At 34.2% G+C, this 24,904-nt stretch overlaps 2 protein-coding genes across 4 annotated transcripts in view; both read left to right on the forward strand.

Moving 5' to 3' along the window:
* Positions 1–5,407, forward strand: part of LOC128996827 (ion transport peptide-like) — a 69,109-nt gene extending 63,702 nt beyond the window's left edge. For 2 of the 3 annotated variants that reach the window (XM_054422315.1, XM_054422314.1), the window contains exons 2-4: positions 1,685–1,902; positions 3,365–3,485; positions 4,177–5,407. In XM_054422315.1, the coding sequence (XP_054278290.1) occupies positions 1,685–1,902; positions 3,365–3,485 (339 nt within the window). In that variant the 3' untranslated portion in view covers positions 4,177–5,407. The remainder of the gene's footprint in view (positions 1–1,684; positions 1,903–3,364; positions 3,486–4,176) is intronic. The other variant, XM_054422316.1, reaches the window with a different exon arrangement.
* A 6,971-nt stretch (positions 5,408–12,378) lies between these two features.
* LOC128997127 (osteoclast-stimulating factor 1-like) lies at positions 12,379–18,586 on the forward strand. The gene is made up of 5 exons (XM_054422709.1): positions 12,379–12,663; positions 14,182–14,228; positions 15,070–15,187; positions 16,746–16,957; positions 17,973–18,586. The coding sequence occupies exons 1-5, from the start codon at positions 12,627–12,629 to the stop codon at positions 18,198–18,200; spliced, it is 642 nt and encodes a 213-aa protein (XP_054278684.1). The 5' UTR covers positions 12,379–12,626; the 3' UTR covers positions 18,201–18,586.
* Positions 18,587–24,904: the final 6,318 nt, after the last annotated feature.

The raw sequence follows: 24,904 nt of genomic DNA on the forward strand, positions 1-24,904 counted from the left end.
TCTTCGGTTTTGTAGTTTGGAAGCGCAATAATCCACAACTAAATCAATAGATTAATTCGAGTTGTTTATAATGATGTAAAGAAATGTCAAAAGTGTGAGCAAAATTAAAGTTCAGTGTTTGTCAGAAGACACCCCGGTGTTCAGTTCAGGCGATGGCGATGTACTCTGTTAGTATTCTACGTCGGATGTTTTCGTTTCTGGATGTCTTCCAGCAATCTTGTCAGTCCTCAGTCTTGTCCTCATAAATCACTTGTTAAACACCTGTGTCCCTGTCACCACGAACGGTGCGATTAGCACTTCGATCGTGTGTACTGTTTGTGGAAATTATTTGTTGAAGAACTTTGTGAAACTTGATTCAAGTCAGGTAGATTTGAATTTGAAAATCTCATAAATTCTCTCTTGAGGAACCGAAGCATTTTCAAGTTTCGAGAATTTCCCTCATGAATTGCATAATTCCTACTTCGTAAGTTAACAATTAACATGCGGCTTTGTCAAAACCGGGAATCCTGTAATATGATCCATCTGGCGTAGCTTTTGAGGTGGTGTTTTGTACAGAGGCTTTGTCGGGGCAGGTAGCAGGTTGATGACGTAAGCCAGGAGTTCCAAGGCCATCCAACAAAGGGCTATAAATAGAGCAGGACGACTGTCTGCAAGGATAACGACGCTGGCTTCTGGCTCAGATTAATTGGACATGTTAAAACAATCAGAGTGCGTGTGGCCGCCAATTGAGTCCAATCAAATTGCAGCTGGACAATTGTTTGTGAGTTCATAAGTCCAATCAGTGTTACTGCACAAACAATTCGCAGTCTAAAAATCTCCGTAATTCGCCACTGATGTTCTCAACATATACATTTAATTAATCGGTTTTATGCCTTAGCCTTAGCGCTTATAATTGTGTACCTATGTAAAATGTGTAAAATTTGCATTCCAACTCGGTAAATTCCTCCATTATTTGTACTTAGAGCTCATTTGCTTGCGATTTAGTACAAAACAGTCTCTTCATTCTTTACATAATCTAAGATGAATTATCAACAAATTTAAATCCTTTGAAGATGCTCAAACACATTATTCAAAGTAATTTTTCAACTATTACTTAGTTAAGAGCTTGAAGCCTCCAAGTAAGCAGGTAATGGAATGAATATCGACAATATTTTACAGTGGACAGTCGTGAAGAATGTCTACAGTTTTCTAGTCTAGAGTTTGGGAGTAGTGAAGCTCCGATTGCGTTTACCGTACCCGAGGTGTCGATGGCTTGTTTTGGCGCCTTCATTGGTTTGTGTGGGGATGGAATGAACATCAAGAATACTACAAGCTACTTAGTTTTACTCCTCATATTATAGTTAGGAATTAGGAATTATTCTCATTTTAAGCCCACATGAAAGTAACCTCGTACAGCCAGTGGTGCATGAAAAAAACCGGCAACACCTTAGTGTTTGCACAAGTTTACATTTGCAATACAACTACTGTTTCAGACTTAACCTAACGTCAAAATTATTCACATTTCACTCAAAACAATGACTTTTCCGCCCAAGTAAGGAAAAATACATTTCCGCTCTAGTGAGGAAAAATACATTTCCGCTCTAGTGAGGAAAAATACTTTTCAGCTCTTGTGAGGAAAATGACTATTCATCTTCACCATTCCTCATACTTATCCTCGACTGATGTATCTTCTGTTGTGTTTCAGATGCAGCAACAAGTTCGTGTCTTGGCCGGTGTAATGATCGCTTGTTCCCTAGTCACCTGTCTTCTCGCTGTTCCGGCGACGTTGTCTCGCCAGAAGAGGTCGTTCTACGATCTACAGTGTAAAGGTGTCTACGACAAAAGCATCTTCGCCAGGCTCGACCTAATCTGCGACGATTGCTACAACCTCTTTAGAGAGCCTCAGCTTCATCAGCTGTGTAGGTTAGTATCAGTAAAGTTTTGTATCTTCAAGAAACTAAAGGCAAGATTACTGTACAGCTATGTGTTCATATTTGAGGGTCATGCTATGTACATGCCTTTAACAAGTGGATATTCCTAGTACTATCACAATTATCAAAAACTTAGTTAACTTGGTATCTGGATTATTAAATTGTATTGACCATCTTAACCAGTAAACTCACTATCATCAGTATCACCACTTCCAATCAGTTTATGGTTAACCAGTTGATAGTTAATATAAGAAAGACTTTTTATAAGAGATTGCTTCCAAAAGTAGAAACATTTCATGAAACTGATTCAAAGTATTTATCAAAGGGTTAAAAGAGTTCATTTGCTAAACCAAGTTTGATAACCGTGGTACTTAAGTTAACTAAAATGTATTCTATAATCATTGGATCAAGTAGTCAGTTTAATGAAGTGCTGTGGGTCATACTCCCATTGGGGGGCAAACTAATAATTATTTAAAGCAGTAGAACTATGATGTAAAGCTTTTCAAATAATGATACAACGGACATTTCCACATTAAAAGTGTATTCTATTGTTTCTATATTATTTCTGTCCGTTAAATCCTATACTCTTATATGAACAATGTTTGCTTGTATGTATGCCTTTATGCTTGCTTGCACAAAGATCTCGAAAACTGCTTCGACGATTTCCTTTAAATATTGGAAATAATTTCTGTTTTAAATAATTTTTGGCCTAAAAACGTGTTTAATGCAGTTAAAACTTAACGTTTATTAACTGCCAAGAAAAATCTAATTAGGTAAAAAAAATGAAATTAAAGTCAAAACCTTTCAACATTGGCCTTTTGGGTTGCTAAGTAACCATGTTGGTTGAACAAAATAACAAGGAAAACGTAAGCAAATTACGTAAGTTGTAACATGTGTTCATAATAAGCCATTCACCGACAGTATACTAGCAAATTACAAAATACAGTACAAAAGGAAAAACATCAGTTGTTACTATTGAGCAAAGATTGCACTGGATATAACTTGATATAGGTGATAATAGTTCCAAGTTCCGATCAAATACTGATTATTTAACTTGGCTCTCTCCTACCAAAACGCAATTCCTAAAGTAATCAGCTGTTTTAATTTAAACAAAATGTTAAAACAATGTTTATGCAAGAATATGCTATTATAAACGAGCGGCCGTCGACTGTAAAATAAATTAATGTCTTGAGGATTGCCAGGTTAACATTTCCATCATTAATAAATTGAAATCCCCTGAAGATTAAATAATAATAAAAGCCAAAATTAGTTGTAAATAAAACGCAAGTTTCTTTTATATTGATTTTACAATAAAAATAAACTACCCCGATGGCTCGGTCCCCAGGTACTTTATATTTAAGTAGCAACAATAGTAAAGCAAGCAGAGGGTGCAAAAACAATTGAAATATTTTGTCAAGAATTAATAAAATTATAAGGTTTATGTTTGTTTTCAGAAAAAACTGTTTCACATCGGACTATTTCAAGGGATGTCTGGATGTGCTTCTACTTCAAGATGAAATGGAGAACATACAAACATGGATAAAACAGTTACACGGGGCAGAACCTGAAGTTTAGGTGCTTTTTATTTTGTTTTCTTTATTTTAGTTTTGATTTAATTATTTTAATCCCTTACTTGATTTTTGTACTTTTAGTTAACACACACATATTCTTATCTACAAGTTAAAAGAGTTTTTTTAATCAAACTACTAACACAGTTTTAACACATAGTAGCAAACGATACTCAGTAGTTAACATCCATATTAACCATTACCTATCTTTAAGAGTAGTCATTGTAGATAGGCCCTACACTAGCTGCTATTTTAGTAGAGATATATTTATAGGCCTACCATATATAGTTGTCCTAGTAGCAAATGTTTCTCTCTGCATAAACATTTACATAATTACAGTTTTGCATTCCTTTTCTAAACAGTTAAAACACATAATTGCATTCTTAAGTCACTTAAATTGTTATTCCAACACTTCTTGACATTTATTTTTACCATAGAAGGTTAGTTACAACATTTTAGTTTACTTTAATCATTCTGTCCATGACCATTTAGTTCGGTTAAAAGGTTTTTTATTTCTTTTTATAAACTGTTTTCTTGTTTTATTTTGCAAAGGTAGTTTTTGGGAAAGTGTTTTTGCACGAGACAATTTTTACTGCAATATTTTTATGCAGGTTTTGTCTCTGGGTGATTTTTGTGTTTTGAATTTTGAAAAATGATTTTTGCGTTCGTTTTTTTACTTTTTGTGTCTGTTTTTGCAGAAAAGACTGCTTCACAAGTGATTACTTTAAGGGTTGCATCGAAGCGCTTTTGCTGAAGGACGAATCTGGGGAGATCTTGGAGATGGTGGAAACCCTGGGCCGTTAGGAGCTGCATTCTAGTCTTGTCCCCAAAACCTCACGGTCCAATCCTCGACTTACTCCTTCTTTTAACTTATTTATTTATTAGCCTAAGTTCTTGGATGTAAAATACGTAATTAATTTGTATCAAAGTTTCAACAATGTTTCAAATTCAAAACTGGATATAATTGGTTTGCGCCCCCATGTGCCGTAAATGCACAAAAACTACTTCCCATTGTATAATAAATAGTTTTACTACGGTATACGAATGTATTCTGTAAGCCTTCTGATCATTCCATTCAGTAAATACTATCAGTATTTTTGGAGTCTCTCCCAGTGAATCTTAGATTTAGAGCAAAGTACAAGTTCGTTTATACTCTAGTACAAAGCCTTATAACTGAGGAATGTCCGATTGCCTTAGTCCGATCAAATTAACAATTGTGCCTTTTAAAAACCCTCCTGAATTCTCGATTGGCTAAGTACGATCATCACCTACTGTATCACAGGATAACTAACAGTTGTTAAACAATATTGTTAGCGCTTTATTGTTATGAATTAGTTTTAAATTTCTGTTTAGGTTCGAGTTACCAATTGTTTAAGTTCATTTTTGGCACATCTTAGCACTCTTTTGGAATTTTTCATTGTTTAGAAATCACTAAATTTAATGTCGGATTGTATAAAGGGTTACATGGTGTTAGTTAAGTCCAGTTATGTGCCAAATGTTAGGTAGGTCGGATGCTCCAATTGTATTTTTCTATGATTATACGAACATGTCCTCCGGACGTGAACACAGTATTAGTAGTCAGGCTTCTCAGCCGAGCACATTATTTTGTATAAAATCGATCGTGTGAATGGGAGTGTGTAGTTATTTAATTTATTTATGATTATGTTAAGTTTTTTTATACAGAATGCTAATTTTATTTATAAACATAATGATTGTTTTAAACAAAGACATGTAAGAGTGTTATGTGATCGACAGAATGTGTGAATATTTAATGTTTAAGTTTGTGTTTGTATCAGTTTCATGTCTGCACATATGCACATATTTTGTACATTTTATTTCAGCAGTTGAGTATTAATCATTTGTACTTATTGTTTGTTACATAGTACAATAGTGTAATATTTATTGTTCATAAAAGAACTGTATCATACATTTGCAGTGTTTTCATTTCCTGCCAATAAATCTCCTGGACAAATACACAGTGACGAATATTTACTAGGCTTTACCACATCCACCGTGTAAACTATATTTCAGATAGTGGAGTCACGGTTTGAAAAATTATGGTTTAGATCTGAGATTTTCAATACTTCTTGCAATATTGAATGTTGGCATTTAGCTTGGTTCCGGATAGGTATTGGAATTAAAAATAATCACATTGGTGATTGAATTACAATTGATGGAAGTTAATTCCTGACACTATACAAAGTGTCCAGGTCCTGTGCAACCTCAAGAAGTTATTTTTTTGCCACTTCAATGCTTATTTGTCTTCATAAAATGAAGCCTTCAACCAGCTCAAATAAAATCTCCGATGTTCCAAATAGCCTACTCGTTGCTCCAAATACTTTGCATTCTCTTATGAGATATTTAGTTCATACTCAGTTTCATTTAAGGCTCAATTCAATTACTGTACTAGTACTGTACTGCATAAGCTACTAGCTGGCTAAGACTCTGAATAGGCCTACAAATTAAGTTTACAGGCCCGGTTTTCTTACACAAAGTTTGTAAAGTAGTCCGTTCTCGCCCCACTAGCTTGCTAGCTGCTATTAAAAAGCTCTAAAAGTTGATTCTGTCGACGAATTTAAACTCTAGATTTTGAGCAAACTTCTTATGGAGACTTTATTTGGTTGCTTACCATTTGCCATCTGCAACAATTCTGATTGGAGACATGGGGATGAACTCAGTTGGTAAGTTTATTCACCAGACCCGATCTACTTCCACTCCACACATGATGTTCACCAACTTTTTACTGGAACATATTAACAAACAGAATACGTAGATAAATTCTGTAATCTTCTGTATTTATACTTAATACAATAAGGGGTTTCTTTGTAACATCTCTTTTCCAGACAGTCTACTTAACTGATTTTTAAAATTGAGCTGTCATTTCAAAGCTTATCCAGCAAAGGAATAAAAATGGTAACAAACTAACATGTAATTTCTTTAGGGGTTTGTGGTTTGCCATGCTCTTAAAATTAGTTGAATTTTCAACCACAGTCAGATTGTAAACAAGATCCAAAACCGTTCATGAAAATATATTTTAATAATAAGAAACGTTTTTTTATAATGGTAACCGGGTTGAGGTAGGTAAATCACTTTTCATATTGTAGATATAAAATTGACAAATTTAATTCATTGTAAATGAGCAGTGAACCCATGCAGCTCAATGCCGCAAAATAACATGTATTTAGAAAACAAATTCATCTATTATATATCATATATTGACTCTTATGTCTACAACAAAAAGGAAAGAAGTCCAGCCATTTTCTAGCTGTATGTGTCTTATATATATATAGTAAATTAATAAGTTTTCAAGTGCGTTATAGCTATTTTTAAATATTTTGAAACACATTTAAAACATTTTACTTTATAAATCCAATGTAGCTTATTTAAAGGACATAAAAATGCTGCTTGAGGAAAACCCTTTAAACACTAAAAACAAATATTCTAATCACAAAAGCACTTCCTTGAATATTACATTTTTAGTCAAAGTCACCTTCAGGAAGATTACCCTGGTCAGATATTTCCGTAATGAATATGTGTGTATCCCATTACTGGTTTGGGTAAGAACCCACCCCCCCCCCTTGTGCTTTATTGATAGCCATTGCAAATGCCAAAGCTAACGGAAATATCAGTATATTTATATTTTAAAACATTCTTTTTCCAAAATAGGTCCGATGGAGAAAAAGAGGATAAAAACGAATATGAGGATGGTAGTCCTTTTTAAACTAAGATAGCAAGGGATTGACTCAATAGTATGCTAACTTACTGATGTAATGTTTAATTTAATGGTTATGATTGGTTTCCAGTGTTATATAGACACTCTAATATGAATCACATCATATTTCCCCATTAAAATAGTCTAGCTAGATCATCAAGTGTGATGAAGCTGGTTAGGCAGCCCACAAGTATATATTTTCTATAATGGGTATCTGTGCTATTTTTAGACGCCCAGTACCTACTCACCTTAGCTATTTTATAGTGAACTAGCTGTGTGCCCGTTCTACGCACGGGGATCTTATCGTAGCCAGTTGAAACCTTCTTATATTAAGAACAGCAGTTGATTTGAATATTTTCAGATATGCTGGCAAAACAATTATAGATAAACCTTCGCAAATACAGTATCTGACAGTTTCAAGCACAAGGCAAAACAAATGCTTCGCAATTAAATGTCACCCGGATCATGTTGGTCCATATGTTAAATCCAATGATTAAACTAAAAAAATGCTTTATAGATCTATGAGGCATAGCCCTAAAGTAGGCCTGAAAGTTACTTTCCACAATGGTTAAAAGTATATAAGGTACTACATTAACCTCACAATTTAACACTTTATTCGGGTTGACATTTTTCATTATCAAGATGCGCTTGTCCTTTCCGTGAAATACTGAGAAATAAAGGACATTAATGCGTTACCAACAGACATACACACACAAATCCAGAACTTAATTATGGAATTTGCTACGCTTTAAGCATAACAAAGTACATACCTATAAAATTAGTATTTGAAATCTTTGTTAATGTCATCAAATTATATCATAACAATTTATATTTGCTTAGACCGAAGATGACCCGTAATGCTGTCGAAATGACGGCTTACTTTATGAAATGAAGTAGGCCTACTATAGACAATTTAGATTGGTAATTTATAATAAAAATTACCAAAATAGGCCACGAACTATTGATGCATAAACAACGTAAAGCGTTTCAATTCATGATGGTTTACTGAGTTTTACTAAAATGCGTTAGCCTATCGTTTTCTTAGCATAAACTAACATTTTGGAATCCAGATAGAAAAAGCAAAACTTATACAGTTAAATTGAATACGCCTGTAATAAATAAGGTGCAACACCAACGATAGCTAATTTGTAAATTACAATGATGTTGTAGTACGTTCTAAGGGAAATCAGTACCAAAAACCAACGTTTACAGTTAAGAACTGTAGTACATCCGACCAACTGTATGCGTTAATCAAGTCCCGAGGATATTGATCTCTTGGTTTTGGATTTTCTCGTAAAAGGTTATTGGCAGTCAAAGTTATTTACCATTAATTGCTTCTTTTATAAACAACTTTTAATGTAAACTTATCGGTGTCAGTTTGAAAAAAAAACCTTATACAAACTTTTGTTATTTAACAGATTACGTATTCTCTAAACAATGATTGGTATAGGCTATCCATTAACATTAGAAGGGAATGTGATAAAAATCACACAACGTTGGGTTTTTGGACGTTTGTAATTTTATTTCTTAAGTAGGTAGGCCGTGTATCTTAGGAAAAAGTACCGGCATCAAGGATCGTCGTCAAAAAGGTTGTTATTAATAATTGGCTAGGCGTCCGTACCCAAGAGATGGACTATTTGCCTATTGGCTGTATGGTCCAGCGATTGCATCACACGGTGAGTAGGAACTATTGACTATATATATAGTCAATGGTAGGAAAAGAAAGAGACACATTGGAAAATCGAGTTTAGCATCATCCGTAAACCTCTGTTACAATCACCTACTGCAGTTGTGATTTTTTTACTTTACACTTTACACAACCGCCATTGAAGCGCCGTCACTGAGTGGAAATCTTGTTTCTAAGCTATTGGCGACGATCGTTATTAAATTTAAGTTTCCCACCCGTATACAACACTGATTCAAGGTCTTCTTTCTTGTTATCAAAACTCAAGAACAATTTCATACACTAAAGAATTTCTGGTTCCTGACCTGGATGATACCTAGTTATTAATTTCATTTACGGTTACACTATTACACTATATTATTGAACTTACGATTAATTTAATCCGTTATGTAAGAAAAACGTTTTTAATCTCACTTCGTTGAGATTCGCTTTCAAAATGTGATCGAAAATGGTTGCGGTATTTGTAAACAACATTTGTAAACATATCAGTGACAGCTAGAAAAAATAATCTTGATCCGAACAGCTGTTCGTTATTTCATAGATGATTATGTGATAAAAATTTGACGAAAACTTTAAAAAATCACACAAAACTGCATTTTTGAACGTCCGTAATTTTATTTACAAAGTAGTGAGACCATATTTTAATGGCTAAAGACACTCTCACCAATCCAGTAAATACATTAAAACGACTTGGATCTTGATAGGTACTCTCGTTTTCCTGGAGAAGATTGCGTAAAATGCCATCTTGAGTGTTGCAGACAGACAGACAGAAATTTAGATGAGACTTGTTTCGGCTTCCTTAATGTATAAAACGTAAAAATAACCTAAAAATTTATGATTCTGAGCAATGTACAGACAAAACTCTAATTTTATTTATATAGATGATCAAACCAATTAGTTGACTGGGCAAGGTGATAAATTGAAATATTCAGTAGTCAACAGCTGTCGCAAGACTTCAAATTCCTTGGTCAACACTAGATTTTAATTTTCTTAATTTTTAATTTAATTTAAATTTTTTTTTTTTTTTTTATACTGACTGTTAATTTCCTTTAAAATCTGAACAGAAGAAGGTAAACTAGTCAAGTCATAAATATTATTGAAGGGAATTTGATTTTCTACAACCCTATGCCCAGCATTAATATTATAGGGTGCATAGTTTAAGTAATAACATTATTTGTAAAAAAAAAAACATATGAGGAAAGATTTATTTTCTAAATTTACAAACTTTTGATAGTGAATAATGCGAAAACTATACAAGATATCGAATATCGAAAATAGTAAACTACAAACTTGCTGGCAATTTAATGGTATTTAATTTTGTATGTAACCATAATTTCGTTTGGGCCCATGGTTTCCGAGATATAAGCGAAAAACTTGAAAATGGTAACTTCAAGACACCCCTCCCTCCACAACAGCACAAGGACCGAGGTAATATTAAAAACTGTCTGTTTAGGCCTACTTGACGACTTCTGTTGAAGGCTGAAATTATATCATCTTGATAGATAACAATGTTAGATGCAGCTGATGGCTGATCTGCCGCTAAAGAAACCATGCTGGGCTATTGATAAATAGTTCTTAAAAAAATATATAATCTAGTGAGGACCAGGGATTTTTCAACAACTTTGGCAAGCGATGATTGTATGGAAATTTGTCTGTAGTTTTTTTTTATGTCTGAAGAATTGCCGTTCTTGAAGCTAGGTGTGACAAAGCTTGTCTTCAGGCAGTGGGGAAATATACCTAAGCTAAGTGCAAAAACCAGTTGAGGTATACTGTCAAGTGCGGAGCAAGAATCCAGCTACAGTACTTTAATATTTATGGTGGAATATCGTCATGACCAGCTCACTTATTACCATCTAAGGTGGAAACCCCCTTTTCGGTGGAAGAAACAGAAAATTCAGTGAATGTGAACAGTGTCCACTGTTCTTCGAAGAAAGGATCTCTTTCAGATGGTTTGAAAACTGATTAAAAGTGCTCAGCAAAGAGCTCACAGATTGCTGGTGGGATATTTGAAGTTTTCTCATCAAGGCTCATCGTATTATTTGTTTTGGCAAAGTTCTTCGTGTTATTAATTATAATTCTTAACAAAAATAGGGTCTGACTTAGGGGAGGTACGAATGAGGCATTTAGTTCAAAATTCCTCCGTGAACAGCGCTGTAGTAGAGAGCACTTTGGCAATGAAGGTTTACTAATCGCAAAAATAGTTCTGTTCATAAAATAAAATTATAAATGTCTCAAATTCAATTTTATTATTTTTTAATTATAAAATTAAACTATCATAACCTAACCGAACTAACCAAACTTGCTGATAAAGAAATAATATAACAAAAGTTTAGTAATCGGAAAAATAATTCTGTTTATTAAATAAAACTAGAATTTGCTCACTTAAAATTTTGTAATGACTTAATAATAAAATTTAACTGTAATAACCGAACCAAACCAACCAAACTTGCTGATAATAAAAAAATCTTGGACAAAAAGTTAATGCTTCCAGCAGGATTCGAACCCGGGACCTACAGTATATCAGCCCGGCAAGCTAACCATTAGACCACCGAGGCCGATGGCTACCGACCGTTTTGTTACGGTAATGGCGTTCCCTCAGCTAATAAGAAGCCCACAGCTGTCATCGTAGCCTCTTCTATACCTCCCCTGAGTAAATACCACAAAAATAGGTCTTTTTATAGATAAACATTTTTTGCAAAATCTCAATGCTGTATCTAAAATCGTTTAGGAGTTATTAGTTTTTTGTAAAAAAAAAACTCACATAAATTCAGACAGATGGTAAATTAGGCACCACAGACCCATATTCCTATATGGTATGTTGAAATGTGTTTGTCCTTGACCTAAGCAATAACGATATATATTGTACATGTGTCCAGAGAGTTGCGGGACACTTTGTATAACCAAACAGTAAAGCACAAATAATGAAGGTTGAAGGTGTAGCCCTAATTTAATCTAGAATCAAAATTTCGTTGACGTTAGCGATCCGTGTCACCAAAAATGAACTAAATACGAAAAACGAGCTTAATTTTACAATTGGATGAAAAGTCTACTTGTGTTGGTTAGTCTTTATGGTTCTACCATAGAAATCACATTTTACGATTTTTTTTTAATTATTATTATTATTTTTTTTTTTACTCTCCCACGATAGGCGTGGAGATTGTAGGATTTCCACATTTCTTTCAATGGTCATCTGTTTCAGTTCTAATTAATATTGTTTACACCGTATGAGTCAGTCAGAAAATAGATTAACCAAAAATTGAGTATTTTTAATCTATGATAATATGTGGTGTAATACATTCTATGCTCTGTGGTGGTGTATGACAAAGCTGCATGTAACCTAAGCCTGCTTAAGAAAACTGGATAAAAATACCTAACCCAACCCTCCTTCTGCTGAGTCGTCCCCTCCCCCTCCGACCTAACCTAAATAAATAAAGTTTATAGGCTCTAATGTAATGCTGAAAATCAAAATCAAAATAAACCTAGGTATTAATAAATAATATTCGTGGCGTGAGCAGTTTAAAGTGTTAGTGTAGTTTTTTTTGGCACGAAGCCTAGTAAGCCTTAGGCTATATAGAATCTGTCTATGAACGAATTGCCCTTAATAAATTAATTGGATCATTTTTCATTTTACGTGTTTACAATTTACATTGTTATGTTATGTTAACGTTGTTAACAGTAATACAATACCGTATGAAGTTTGGTTGGGCTAAGTTATATCTTACATCTAATTTAAGCCCTAAGACCTAGGGATCATGTCTGTCCAACCACCCAAAGTGTTACCCAAACCAGGTAGGCTAGGCCTATGCCTAAGTATAGTTAACTTGCTTATTAATTTTAACAATGTTAATCAAGGCTACACTTTACTTTAGGTCCTACACAAACAACCGAATGAAAATATCGATTATTCGATTGTTTCATTCGATTGTTTTATTCGATTGTCATATCGTTTGGTTAGTTAGGTTAGGTTAGGTTAGGTTAACCTTACCTAACTAACCAAACGATATATCGAACAATCGATGTATCGATCGATATTTTCATTCGAATGAGTGTAGGACCTAAAGTCTAAAGTAAAGTGCAGCCTTAATCAACCCTTTTAAGATCAAGATTCATTAATAAAAGTGTTTAAGTTAACTTAAATATCTTTTTTTGTCGCCTAGACTTTAAATTAACTCGCAACACTAATTTATACCTAGCCCTATTAACTTATATTCCTTGCAGCAGCAAACCTAAAACCTCTTAGGGATAAATTCATTTAGGCTATGTATCTATGGTATCATTATGGATCTTGTATTTATGAAAAATTCATTTCAGCAACATTTAAGTTAGGCCTAACTCACCTGTCACTTTGTTTACTGTAACAGCATAACTTATGGGCGAAGCCTAGGCCTAAGTATTTTGGGTTAAAATTACGTCTTATTTCTTGGGCTATTCCTTACATTACGGACGGGTCATTCCACATCAAATCATCCACAAAAAATTTAACTTAAATTGTCACCCACCATTTCAGATTTTAATGAAACTTGGAGGTTATGATCTTCCTACTAAGATATAAAAATATTCCAAATTTCAACTCTTTATCTCAAACGGTTTTTGATTTATAGCATTTTAAACTTTTGGAAAAATGGACGTTTTCGCTCTTAGAACGGCGAATATTGTAAAATTTCAAAAAGCTGTAACTTAGGCATTTATGGTTTAAATCTTATGAAAAAAATCAGTATTATCAAGTTAACTAAGTTATGCTGAATATAGGGGAAAATATGACATTACTCTAGCTACCTTCAATTAATGAATAAAAAAATAAAATGAATTGTTTAAGATCAGTAAAATGTGTAAATGCAAAATATCTAAATTTGTATTGCCAAAAGACTTAAGTTATTTATTGGAAAACTTCAAATGTTGTTTGATTAAAAATGTAAAAAATAGGGAAGATGTTTTGTAGCCTTGGCTATTCCAATTGTTTATATCAGCTAGAGTGCACTTAGACCTAGGATTGGACATGTTGGCAACACTGCCCTCCACTGGGCCTGTTGTAGGGGCCACACTTGTGGTGGTAATTTTTCTGTCAAACGTGGCAAATTTGAACATGAAATCTAATACAAAAAAGTGAAAAAAACATTTTTATTTAAGAGTTACAAAAAAAATATAGTGGTGATCTAGATGTAATTCTGACCAACCTCATTTACCTTTTTTAAGGTAAAACCCCATGTGTCCGCAATGTATCAATTTACCAAATCTTGTTTACAAGCCAGCCTATTGCATCTTTACATGTTTACAATAAAACCTGTTCTTTCTTTCTTTGCTTTATAGGGCAAGTTAAAGTGGTTCGAGCTCTTTACAACTACTCTGCCCAGCAGGTGAGTTGTTTTTATTGTATTTGTTTTTAAGCTAGCCGAGGCCTTAAAAGATCAGCCTTAGATCAGCGCAATCTATCGGTGGCCCGGGGAAACTACCGGTACCGCAATTAAAAAAAAAAAACTGGCAACAGCTTTAACATGGGAATGGAGTGTCTACTTAAGTATTAATAGTCAAAGCTATTACCCACGGGTTTGACTTCATAAGTAAAACTAAAAATGAATAGTGCTGCCACCTGTTGGTAAACCTTGTAACTGTAGGCCTATAATGCTATCTATCTATATATTAATAGGCAGGCATGTTTCTTTAAAACCTTTTTTCTCAGCTCGTGTGCATCGCAGGGAAAATCTACTTATACTGTTAGAAAGATATTTGCCTGTAGATGTGCAGAATCCCTTTATAAATTAAAATAGGCTAAAAAATAAGTACAAAAAACGATTTTGAAAACTTCAAAAAATTAACATGGACCAACTGGGTTGCCATGATGGTGACGAAATAACAACAAAATGTAAACAGAAAATCAAAACAAATGGAAGAAATCCCAATCACATGTTTTATTTACAGTGTGGGGAGAAAATAGAGTAGTCTGTACATTAATTATTTTTGGTCGAGTTTCGACCACAGGACGACCACTAGTTATTATTATATCATAGAACCAACTTGTTTATTTTAAACAGCTGCTAAGATTCATTAAATGGTTAACATGTGAAACTCCAAAGCCACTGGGGCAGAGCCCGAAAGTCAGAACAATAAACCTCACTGTGATGAGAACAATAAAGAGTTTTCATTAATTAATTCATTATATTTTTGTTTAATTATTTACAATAGATATAACTGTTGTAGCCAGACGAGTTGTCATTCAAAGCTGGGGAAATCTTGTATGTTTTTGACCAAACGTCAAACAAGGATTGGTGGAAGGCAAGATGCGGAAACAGAACAGGAGTCATCCCAAGTAACTATGGTAAGATTAATTTTAGATTTCTTGGGTAGTTTAGTTAGCACTGTGTTATTAAAGTTGACCTTTTGTTAGGGAGCATCAATTGGCAGCTTGGGTCCAAGATTGAGTCATTTTAAAATTAAATGAAAAAGTCTAAGAAATCATTTTTTTATAATTTATACGGCAATAGTAGTGAGCCCGTTATAAGTTATCCCAAGAATCATGCGTGATACAAACTATGTGTTACCGACAGGCAAACATAGAAACATAAAGATTAAAGACAAACAGAATTGACAAATAATGGCTAAACGTACCTTGTCAGACAATCCTTGACATGTAGTGACAAGTGACACATGTTTCGGCGGTCATAGAAATATCTCCGCCATCGTCAGGCTAACAAAAGGATCCACTTGATGTGTCGTCAGAATAAATAAATAAATAAATAAACATTTTACACAACAAATAAAAACAAACATTATAGTTTACTCATTGTTGTGGATATTAACATTTAACAATAGGTTCTCGGGGACAGAATACAGGCCTATGTTTTCTTAACTGTACCGTCACGGGAGCCGTCTTATTGTACCGTTAATATGTCCGTGTCCCAATGTGTTCGTGTTTGTGTTTATGTGATTTTGACGATGTCCAAGCGACCGACTGTGACAACGATAACAATGCTTTGATTCTCAAAATTTCCTACGTGACCATGACGCAAATAGCATCAAAACCATAGTTGTAGCTTCCATACAACTTTTTTGAGCTGGAACGAAAATACAAGGTAAATAAACCACTATGAACATTATAGGCCTAATAATTGACACACATTGCCGTGGACATGGCAGGAAGCAGACTGAACTAACTTTGCTATGTTGTGATAGACTGACTTGACTCTGGGTTGTCGTCTGCGTTATCAAAAGCTGATACTGGTCTACTGTAGTGAGAGAGGAGAGTATTGAAAATATAACGAGATTCGTAAAATTGAGTTTTTCATTCAAAATGTGTGCGCTGTCCTTGGTTTTTATATCTTTATATATTTTGAATTCTTCAAGTGTGTTTTATAAATTTCATTTCCCACAATAAATGAAGAATATCGAGACCATCATTTATGTCTAGCATATCATGTTTATTGTCAATGATGTGTTGAGCAAATTAAGATTTCTGTATTTTATTTAAATAAAAAATACAAATACAATTTTAGGGTAAATCTTTAGGGGCTGGTCGGTGCTCTTTGTACCTGATTTTAAAAGGTCGGCCCACTTTGTCCTACAATAGGTGTTCAGGCAATCGGCACATTTTATGATACACCTGTCTTATCATACTTATCAACTTGTGCTTGTTTACCTTTAGATATGTTTCGTAGCCGATTGGAAGTTTTAAAAGCTAGTTTAAGTTGACTAGGTACGTTTAGCCATTATTTGTCATATTAACGCAATCCTTGGGCTATGAAAATGATTTTTTTAAAGAACTGATTTAGGGATTTACACAACTTGTATTTTAGTAGGCCTATAGCATATTGCCCACAATTCACATCAGAATCACCACACAGAACCAATTTTCTGTGATTAAAGTTGCCCTTTTCCAGTGGAAATGCAGACAGAGTCCGTTGATGTTCCGTTACATGAAGCAGCGCGTAGAGGAAACTTGAGTTTTCTACGAGAGTGTTTGCAACAAGGCGTGTCAGGGACAGGTCTGGACATGGTTGGCAACACTGCCCTCCACTGGGCCTGTCGTAGTGGCCACACTGATTGTGTCAAAGAGCTCTTGGCACTGCCTAAACCTCCAGTCAATGAACAGGTAACCAACGATAGATAACACTTTGCACACTAACTAGCTCATTCCGATTGACAACTAAACAAAACAATATTTTTGTTAAGATTACTGTCTATATGTAGTACAGTCTATATGGAGTAATTACTGACAGGCTGGGTAGCTGAGTGGTAGTGCTCGCCTAGTAATCAAAAGGTCGCCGGTTTGATCCTGAGAAAAGTCAGTAGCTTTTTTATAGTTCAAAACCAAAACTGGACCCAGCTGTTCCTGATCATTTGGCTTTAAATAAATGATCCTGACTAATGAAACCGCTGATCTTAGTCAGTAACAAAGCTACACAGGTCATCACACACCATTCTACACTCATCCTTCACTCATATTTGGGTTAAAATACGCACCTAGGTGGCGTCCCATCTCAATGATTGATAATTGATAATAATAATAATAATAATTAGGTATTGCTTCATTCTTTTTAAGTAGCCTAAATTCACTCAATAAGCTTCAGAGTACCATACATAAATCACATTACACATTTCATAAATATTTTACTAGGCCTACTGTATTCCTATATTCTTGTTTTTTCCACATATTAAGTAAGTCACTGATAGCGACTGAACCTACGCACAGGCTTCCAGCCCATGTAGGCTTATTTCACAAAAACTTTATATTGAACTTTCTGTGAAACCTATAATGATTATTTCTAGTTTTTAAGTATATTTTTACTAAATGTTCTATAATAGTAAGCTTTTTTCACTGAAGTGTAATGTTCATGTTTTCCATTGTCCATTTTTTGTTGGAATTAAAGTTTATTTTGATTTGATAAAAGAGGAAAAAGATCAATACCTAAAACTATTCTTAAATTTACCACCTCAAAGATTTAGTAGAAAGCTTGAATATCAATATGAACTGCTAGCGTCATTTCTTAACAAAAACATAATTACAACTACTATAAAAAGTATTGGTGAGCAACACTAGCTGTACAAATAATTTGTTCAATTTCATCACCAAAGTAATGTAACTTAACATATATAAATTTTTTCAGAACAAAATGGGAGACACTCCATTACATCTAGCAGCTGCGCACAACCACCTTGATGTTATACCTCTATTACTTCAGGCGGGGGTGGACTGCGCGATAAAAAACAATGACGGACAGCTGGCAGAACATCTCGGATCTACAGCAGTGGCCAACCTGATTAGGCTCAATCACCTGCGTATTTCTCACCCAGCGTCTTACACAGCGGAGGATTATGTCGACGACTCAGATTAATGGCACAACGGTTAGCTGCTTACGATCAACATAAACTATACATAATTCCTTCTGGTTACTCCTGGAAGAGTAAAAAGAAGAATATACAGTGGGTTCTCAATAATTCAAACTCAAAAACCTGACGCTATAAATTAGTCATATGGGATTTGATTTGTGTTTTCACAGAGTCTTGCATCTTACAGTGTATTGGAGCTTTGACGTTGGATAACTAGACAATCCATTCCCGTGTTAATCCTGTCACCTGTGTTATAATTTAAATTAAAGTACAGTAAAACTTAAGGGGGCAAAGCCATTACGGATAACCTTTTTTTTGGTTGGCCAATGGTAGGAATTTTAAAGGCTGTGTCTTGTTTAAATAGATCTACAACTGTATATCCAAAATTGATTTTCTAAAATAATTTATCGTTTATCTATATTACAGTATGAGATCCACATTCCGATGGACCAACTACTTGCACCAGAAGGGAGAATTTCCATTGCCTAGCTCATTTCCCAATTGATTTATATTTTTATTATGATTCTCGTTAACCCGGGTTTTAGTTTATCACGGTCCTGTTAAAAGGGGTTAACTTTACAAGTTTAATTAAGCCACCAACAGAGTGTGCTGCTGTCAATTGCTCATAGTAGCCTATACACTGTATTTTTGCAAGCCAAAAAAAGGACAACTTACTGTTAACCATAGCATGTTATTTGACGTGAATTAGGTATCGTAAATCAAGGGAGATTATAGAATTTGTACAGAAGTGAACTCTATATAATCAATCAGCTCAATCAACTAGGTTTCTATTTGCTTGAGGAATTTGCTAAAGCTGGTCCATATAGATAGTATGTTTACTTCAGTACTCCAAGTCTATGATAGTAGTGATATTTTAAGTACCAGCTTTGACTATTAATACAACTAGACATTCCATCCCCATGATAAAGTTGTTGCCAATTTTTTAACAAAATGCTTCGTATTTCATGTTAGGCTTAGATTGAGCTGATCTAAATTACTAATTTCTGCCGAATAAAAGATTATTTACCAAATCTTACTGTTATGACCGATAATAATGATGACCGATGATAAACTATGTCGGCAACAAAAACTAAGGTAGACAATCAAATTTTAGACACTACCGCTTTCTGTGACTGGTTCTCACAACTACATTCAATTTTAGTAAAGAATTGGCAACAGCTGGTCCATATAGATGGGAGGTCTACTTCTGTATCCAATATTCAATGGTACCGTCAGCATTCCTTAATGGCTTAGAGCGAGACAAAATTGGTAACAAAGCCACGGTACCGGCCTGCTGAATCAGCTGTTGCACTAATTCATAATGGAGCGTCTATTCCATAGTAAAAAAAAAAATAATGGACTGGGGCTGTGGCGTCGTCCTGTAATCCAGCTACTTGGAGGTCGCGGATTGTGAATATTTATAGGCATGATCATAATGGATGCGATACTCCCTGGTGTGAATTAACGTCCGCACTAGTGAGCACTATGACTACCTAGTATTATCCTGGTAATCAGACCAATTCATAAATTACAAGGCAAAAATGTGGTTTGGATTCCACTATAAACTGTAGGTCCCTTAGTTTCCATTGGCTGTATGGACTAATAATTAACAGTCCTGTCTAAGAAACATGTCGGCCTTAGTCAGTAACAAGAACAAGACTACAAGATTGTGCCTTTCATCCTACAATCACTCCATTCATACTTGGCTTAAAACACCTACCTTCGTATGGTCGCCATTTCAATTAAAAAGTATTTTTAAAGTCTGCATAGTGTCAATGTTTTTTATTACTGTTATTACCATAGCAATATACTGGCTGGTGCGATGTTGCAACACACCAACTTTGTAAGAGGAGGCTATAGTACGTGTCAATTGGTACCTGACTTTTTTAGCATTTCAACTAAAAATGTGCAACACTGGGTGGTCTATTTAACACGTTCGCTGCTGACCGCTAGATGCCGGGACGGCACCAGGAGCTGAACTAACACTCGCCCCTGCGTAAACATTGCTGCCGATACACTGAATTACAGTAAAAACAACAGTAGTTGTACTGGATGGCAATGTTCTGCAATAAAACTGGCTTTGGACAAAGTACTAAGTGATTCTGATAGATAGCAGCACTACCCAGGTTACAGTCGGTAAAGTAGTGTCGCTATCTAGCAGGAAAGAGGTGGGACAAAGCCCTGTTCTAAACGACCCTGGTGGTGATTTTGGGAAACAATATATTTTTATTGTCAGAAAAGTACGTCCCCAAGAAAGAAATAATAGGACGCTCGTGACGAGCTGTCTGATCCATGGTAACGTTAAACAACAATGAACGGCGATGTTCCGGAACGTCCGTAGCAGCGAACGTGTTAAATGTTGAATATATTAGGTTGCACTTATATATTCAAACCAAGATACAGCTGTATGTGCGAGTTTATAAGCTAAATCATGTTGTGTTTTTGTACTCAATAGCATTGCTTTTTCTATAAAAAATACCTAAACTGAATAATTGAACCACTAATAGTCAAAGAGTACATAATCAGGTTTCATAAGTTGATTGTCTGTCATATTAGTAGTAATTTCGCTGTTTCGACATTTAGTAATCCCACACCCTCCTGCCTCCCTTTAGTGTCAGGCTATTGAGTCATCAGGCTACTGTATCGTCCTACTCTAGAGTCTAGCAAAAATTGTGAGTCGTTGTGCCAGTTGTCTGTAGTTTTATCTGTTGAATTTATATATATATATATATTTACGTTATTATTTCAGTAGTTCAAATATGTAATTTAATCTTCTATATTTAAGTTTTTATTTTTGTTAGTAAAGGATCTTTTACCTACATGTTTTTACTATAATTTTTATAAATATTGACCATTTCTATAATTATTCGCATTTCAATTATTTACCAATACCATGATCATTTACTCTTGTGATGCAGGTTTTAAAATGATGTATTTTTTCTAGATTTTGTACACTTAAGCTAAATGAATTTAGAGAGTTTAGAAGAGTTAATAGGCTTATAGAACCACGTTTCTTTTAAAATGCTTACAACATTGCCATTGCCATGCTATAGTAGGCAAAGTAAAATTTTAAATGGAAACTTTATTCACTTTCTGTATTTAATTATGAAGTACTTTAATTCCCCGAATAAGGTTGAAAGTAATTCAACTAAGATTGCTTAGAGAATTGTTTCACAATGTATTATTCTTTGATCTCTTTTATTCATTCCATAATATTGTACTTAAAAGTTTATAGTTTACTAGGTGTTATTGTGTGTTAATCGTTATTGGATTTAAGTTTATCTATATAATTTTTATTTAAGATATTTCTATTTTATCGTTATAATTAATTGTTTTGATTCATCCTGTCCTGATCTTAAGTTTAGGTTTGAAATTTTGTATACACAGAATCAACATTTTTATATATTTTTTATGTTGGTTGACTGTTGAAATAATTTTTCCTACAGTTACCTAACAATGTACATGTTCTCTCACTGATTTGAGAAAGCAAAGTGGCCAATTCGTTCATCAGTGAGACAATGTTAACATTGTCTCACTCCAGATTTGCAACGTGAAGGCACGAAATAGTGAGCGCGTAACATGCAGGCAACGTTGTATGCGCGCGAAATACGTTGGCAGCACTGGCTGTAAATCAGCTGGTCGGCTGTTGTACTCACTGAGCTATAATAATAACTGGAGTTACCACTCTGTGTTTTAAAAACGTACCACTGTTTTTGCTGGTTTTGTTTTAGAGTTTTATTTCGTTAGGTTGGCCGGGTGATCGGGTGGGACTTGTCAAATTAGAGGCAAAATCAAGATGGCGTCATCCTGTTTTGTTGACGATAGTAAACAAAGATTTGCCAACTCAACATTATGATTGCAATATAAGTTTATTTATTTATTTTACGAGCAAGAGCAACCCATTTTAACAAGATCATAAACCGATGGTCGTTTTTTAATCGAATGCCATAGGGCTATTGGCCTAAACCAATATCTCCAAACCAGGAAACTTGACTAGCCTATTTTCACCACATAGCTTGAAAAGAGGAAAATAAGTTAGTATTTTTTATTTACTATCAAACAAAAACAATTTATAATGTTTCAAAATAACTTTAAGTTAAATACAGAGGGTTTAACGTGCAATCACTTAAATAAGTTTTTGATACAAGTCCTTGAAATAACGGATAACATAACCCCAAATAAATAGTATGGTTAGGTTAGAATGAATTGGAATTATTTGACAGCATCCCACCAACCGATCACACGGCCAACCTAACAACACGAAACACCAAAAACAAACCAGCCAAAACAGTGGCAGTTTTTCTCTAACGTTTAACCAGAGAGTAGTGACTCCAGTTATAATCTATATCTCAATGGTTGTACTGTTGTATTTGTCACTTCACATTAAATGTTATATTGAAAGTTCACTTCTGTGTAAAAATAGGTTATGTTTCTTCACCAATTTATTTGTTTTATGGTAACTGTAGGAAAAGTATAATGTGCAACTCGAGTTCAAAGTACAATTGCCTCACTCGAGAAACCATTCCTCACTCGCCTAAGGATTTCTCTCGAGTGAGTCAATTGCTCACTTTTCTCACTAGTTGCACAAATAACTATTCAGTAATGTAAGTATGCAAAGTCTGTGTTTGAATTTTTGCAACAATATGATATTGAAAATCTTATAAAAGGTATATTTAAAAAAAATTATCATATTTTACTTCATAATATTTGTTCTTAACAGGCTGTTTAAAGTGTTGTAATTCTGTCTTCCTAATAAAGTGTCTTGATTTTTATACTGCTTTATAGGGTAAGTGGCCCACTAAATAAACATTTTATATTTTTTAAAACAAGGATTTTTGTTTGGCAAATCCTATCATAAACGGTCTTAAAAGTAACTTTGGTGCCTGATTGGAACATAGAGGTCGTGCGGAACGAGGTGAAGCCTGAGATTTTCGGCAGGAACGGTCTAAAGCGGGGAAATCCATTGTGGGGGTAAGAGACGAGCCGATCGTCGCCTTGCATAGCGACACTTCCCCCGCCACACCACTATTCCCCTCCAAGCTTCACCTCGTTCCGTACGACCTCTACCTTGTCACTGGTTCAAAAAGAAAGGGTAATTTGTCATTTTGTAACACAAACGAAATTCAGTTTTCCAACCAGTTCATCTTCAAGCTTCCCAATCCCACTATAGTGTCTTGTACAGTCAAGGTTGGTTGCATTTGTCATGTTTATTGATGTTTTATTGATGTAAACTGCAATATTTTACATGTAAATCACAATAAACGTGTTAAACTACTGTTATATACTAATGTTAAGATCAAAATTCTAACTTCCAACCAATAAATTATTCAACCAGCCAGTCATTTACTGGATCAAAAACTTGGGTATAACCAGTTAATGACTGTTTTGGTTATTAACTAGATTTGAAACAATTTCCTTTGAAAGTTTTCTGAAGTGATAGCTAGAAATCACCGAATTTCTACAGAAAGAAATAATGTGAATACACAACAACCAAAATTTAACCGCGGGTTGAAGATATGATAATCTACTAAATGGAAAGTGGCATTCACTAGAATCTATATTTTAACAATCCTGAAATGATTATTTTTATTATATACAGAGTAACCAGCTTCGACTTGACAGTAGTGAATGGGTTATTTGGTAGAAAACAGGAGGTTAATATGATTTTAAAATTTGATTTAGTATGTTGTTTACTGGTGCAATTGATTTTCAAACGTATTTTCAAAACTCTGTTGAATTTAATATATTAAGTTTAATCATTCCAAATTCATTCAGTTCTAATTGTGTAAAAACTACTAAAACAAATTTTGAATTATTGGGAAGGAATCATTAAGTCAATTGCACACAGAACAAAACTTAAATTAGCAAGCAACACACTCATTTTTTTTAACTTCAGACCATGATTAACTTTTGTGGCTCACATAATTTTGTTTTGGGATATATTTTTGGGGTCTATGTACAGGGTTTACACGAATAGGTTGAGAAAGTTATTTTATATTACTAGCCCATTTATGCAACGAAAGCTTTAAAACTTAACACAATTCATAAAATAATAGGTTTTAAAAATATTCTGTGAAAATTTCAACTTTCTAACATTAGCAGAAACAAAATGGTGGTTTCTATAACAATGACTTTCTTGAGCAGAGATATCACCTGATTTGTTAACTGTGTTGCAATTTTGACATTATTGTTGAGCAGCTGTTTGATTGAAGATTATTGTTAGAGCAATGCAAACATAACCTAACCCTCTCAAGTGCAGTTTTACTGGAACTAAAGTTTGAGCAATGCCTTTTGAGTTAGAACAAAGAGTTAAGTGTTGAGGGTGGAATATTGTTTTTGGTAACTACAGAAGCAGTTAGACAAAGTGTCAAGATTACATTGAAGTAAAATACCCAGTAATAACTGAAAAAAGGTTTTTTAATACCAATTAAATAAGTTGGCTAATTTATTATTATACCAACATCTTGTTTCTATAAATTTTGGGAAGCTTCTCCAATTGTGTAATGTTTCAAATCTTTTGGTGCATAAAATGATAAAAAATAAAAATATAACATCCAACCCTATTTGTGAGACATCCTTGTTCAACATATTTCTATTATAAAGCAGGTGTATTTAAGGCTGTGTTAAAACTTACCTAATGTTTAGTATTATTCAAAATGTTTATACTGTATATCTAAAAAAGCTATTCTCATTTATGTTTCTGATATGA

Source organism: Macrosteles quadrilineatus, unplaced genomic scaffold, assembly GCF_028750875.1.
Source record: "Macrosteles quadrilineatus isolate MER2022 unplaced genomic scaffold, UCM_ALF_1.0 Scaffold_6__1_contigs__length_79288215, whole genome shotgun sequence".
NCBI lineage: Eukaryota > Metazoa > Arthropoda > Insecta > Hemiptera > Cicadellidae > Macrosteles > Macrosteles quadrilineatus.